At 41.2% G+C, this 1,832-nt stretch overlaps 1 protein-coding gene across 1 annotated transcript; it reads left to right on the top strand.

Moving 5' to 3' along the window:
- Window positions 1-1,229: 1,229 nt before the first annotated feature.
- Window positions 1,230-1,805, top strand: LOC110023358 (calmodulin-2/4-like). Its single transcript, XM_020722740.1, has one exon. It carries the CDS (start codon window positions 1,277-1,279, stop codon window positions 1,616-1,618), a length of 342 nt encoding a protein of 113 aa, XP_020578399.1. The 5' UTR covers window positions 1,230-1,276; the 3' UTR covers window positions 1,619-1,805.
- Window positions 1,806-1,832: the final 27 nt, after the last annotated feature.

Raw genomic sequence — 1,832 nt, 5'->3', positions numbered from 1 at the left:
CCTATGACAGAGACAATGATTCTACACAGGAAATATGAAATCAACTCACAGCAAAAACTAAACCCTAAATCTAGAAAATGCCAATTTAAAAACTCACAGAGGAAAACAGAAAAAGCTCCCATAAGAAAATCACAAAAAAGGACGGAGGGGAAAGGGATTGGCGGCAATGCCGCCCTTCCCAATATGCTGCTCGATCAAGCGGCACACAAAAAAGGAAGGAGAGTGGCGCAAGTGGCCACTCGCCTCACTAAAACCCAAGCCCTAGGCCGCTCGGCCCGGGTTCATTTTGGACCGGTCCCCAATCCAGTTGGGCCGGTCCACCTCTCCAGCTCGCACGGGAGTCTTCCGCACCTGCTCCACACCCGCATCACAGACTTTTAACAGCACCACATCATCTCAATACCGTACCTTACCATCATGAGGTTAGACGTGCCCTTTGCCATGAACGGAGTCAACGGATGCATAAATCCTCAATATTCACTTTTAAAGTCTTAGACAACCACTTTGATGGATCAAAATTACAATGCACTTTGGACTACTTATTTACCAAGGACAACTTTAGCCGTGGAATCATTGTGTTTAAATTCTATATACGACTCATCTTACAGGAAATCGACATTCATTTACGGTGAACACCATAAATTAAAGAATGCTTTCAGATCATTGCAATATAAAATTTGCATAATTGATGCGTCTAGAAAGCACCTCGTGTAATAGAGAGCTTTGCAGCACTCTTCTTCTAGTCTCTCAGATTTTCTATAACTAAAAGAATGTTTGACCCCACTTTTAGATGGTCCTGCTATGGACTTCCCAAGTCTTGCATGTTTTTCTGATTCTGTAGTTCAGGCTGATCATTGTTATTTTTAGTTTCTTTGCAAAAGAGGTAAAAATGGAAAAAAAAATGCCGAGAAAAATTTTTGTGGGGATTCAAATCCATTAGATTTGTTTTAAGATTATTACAGCATAAAATTTGATTAATTATGTATTATATTCATCTCAAAGTAAATTTAATGACTTCCATCCTAATATCCCAACCTAATTTTTTTCAGATGAAGATAAACAATTAAGCAGGCCAAGTTAACTGGTCTTGTGAAACATTTTGTTTCCGGGCGTATATATATATTTTTTTTTCAGGATTTCCCCAGCTTAAAATTTTCTTTTTTCAATCCTTATTTGATAATGCATTGCAGCTTTACATTTTAAGAACTTTGATGCCCAGCATAGCTCACAGCAGATTTATTCAGGTTGCATTACCACCAAGGAGCTCGGAACGGTGATGAGATCTCTTGGTCAAAACCCAACAGAGGCGGAGCTACAGGACATGATCAACGAGGTCGATGCCGACGGCAACGGAACCATTGATTTCCCAGAATTCCTCAACCTGATGGCTCGCAAGATGAAGGACACCGACTCTGAGGAGGAGCTCAAGGAAGCCTTCCGGGTGTTCGACAAGGATCAGAATGGCTTCATCTCAGCCGCCGAGCTTCGCCACGTCATGACCAACCTTGGCGAAAAGCTGACCGACGAAGAGGTCGACGAAATGATTCGTGAGGCTGATGTTGATGGCGATGGCCAGATCAACTATGAAGAGTTCGTCAAGATCATGATGGCCAAATGATTACTGCTTCTGAATTTTCTCTCTTGTAGGTTAGCTTTATTTGCTTTTACCTTGTACCAGCGTGTGTGCATTTTGTTGCGAGTTTGTGCTTTGACTTGTGCTTTAATGTGATTTTCTTGAAGTTTTCTGATGGTGATTGATGGATGTTTTCACTCTTTATTGTGTATGCTTAATGTAAGGTCTGAAATTTACTGTTGATTGCTGGTGGGATTTG

This window comes from Phalaenopsis equestris, unplaced genomic scaffold, assembly GCF_001263595.1.
Source record: "Phalaenopsis equestris unplaced genomic scaffold, ASM126359v1 Scaffold000002, whole genome shotgun sequence".
NCBI classification, from domain to species: domain Eukaryota; kingdom Viridiplantae; phylum Streptophyta; class Magnoliopsida; order Asparagales; family Orchidaceae; genus Phalaenopsis; species Phalaenopsis equestris.
This window is presented reverse-complemented; position numbering and strand designations above follow the sequence as displayed.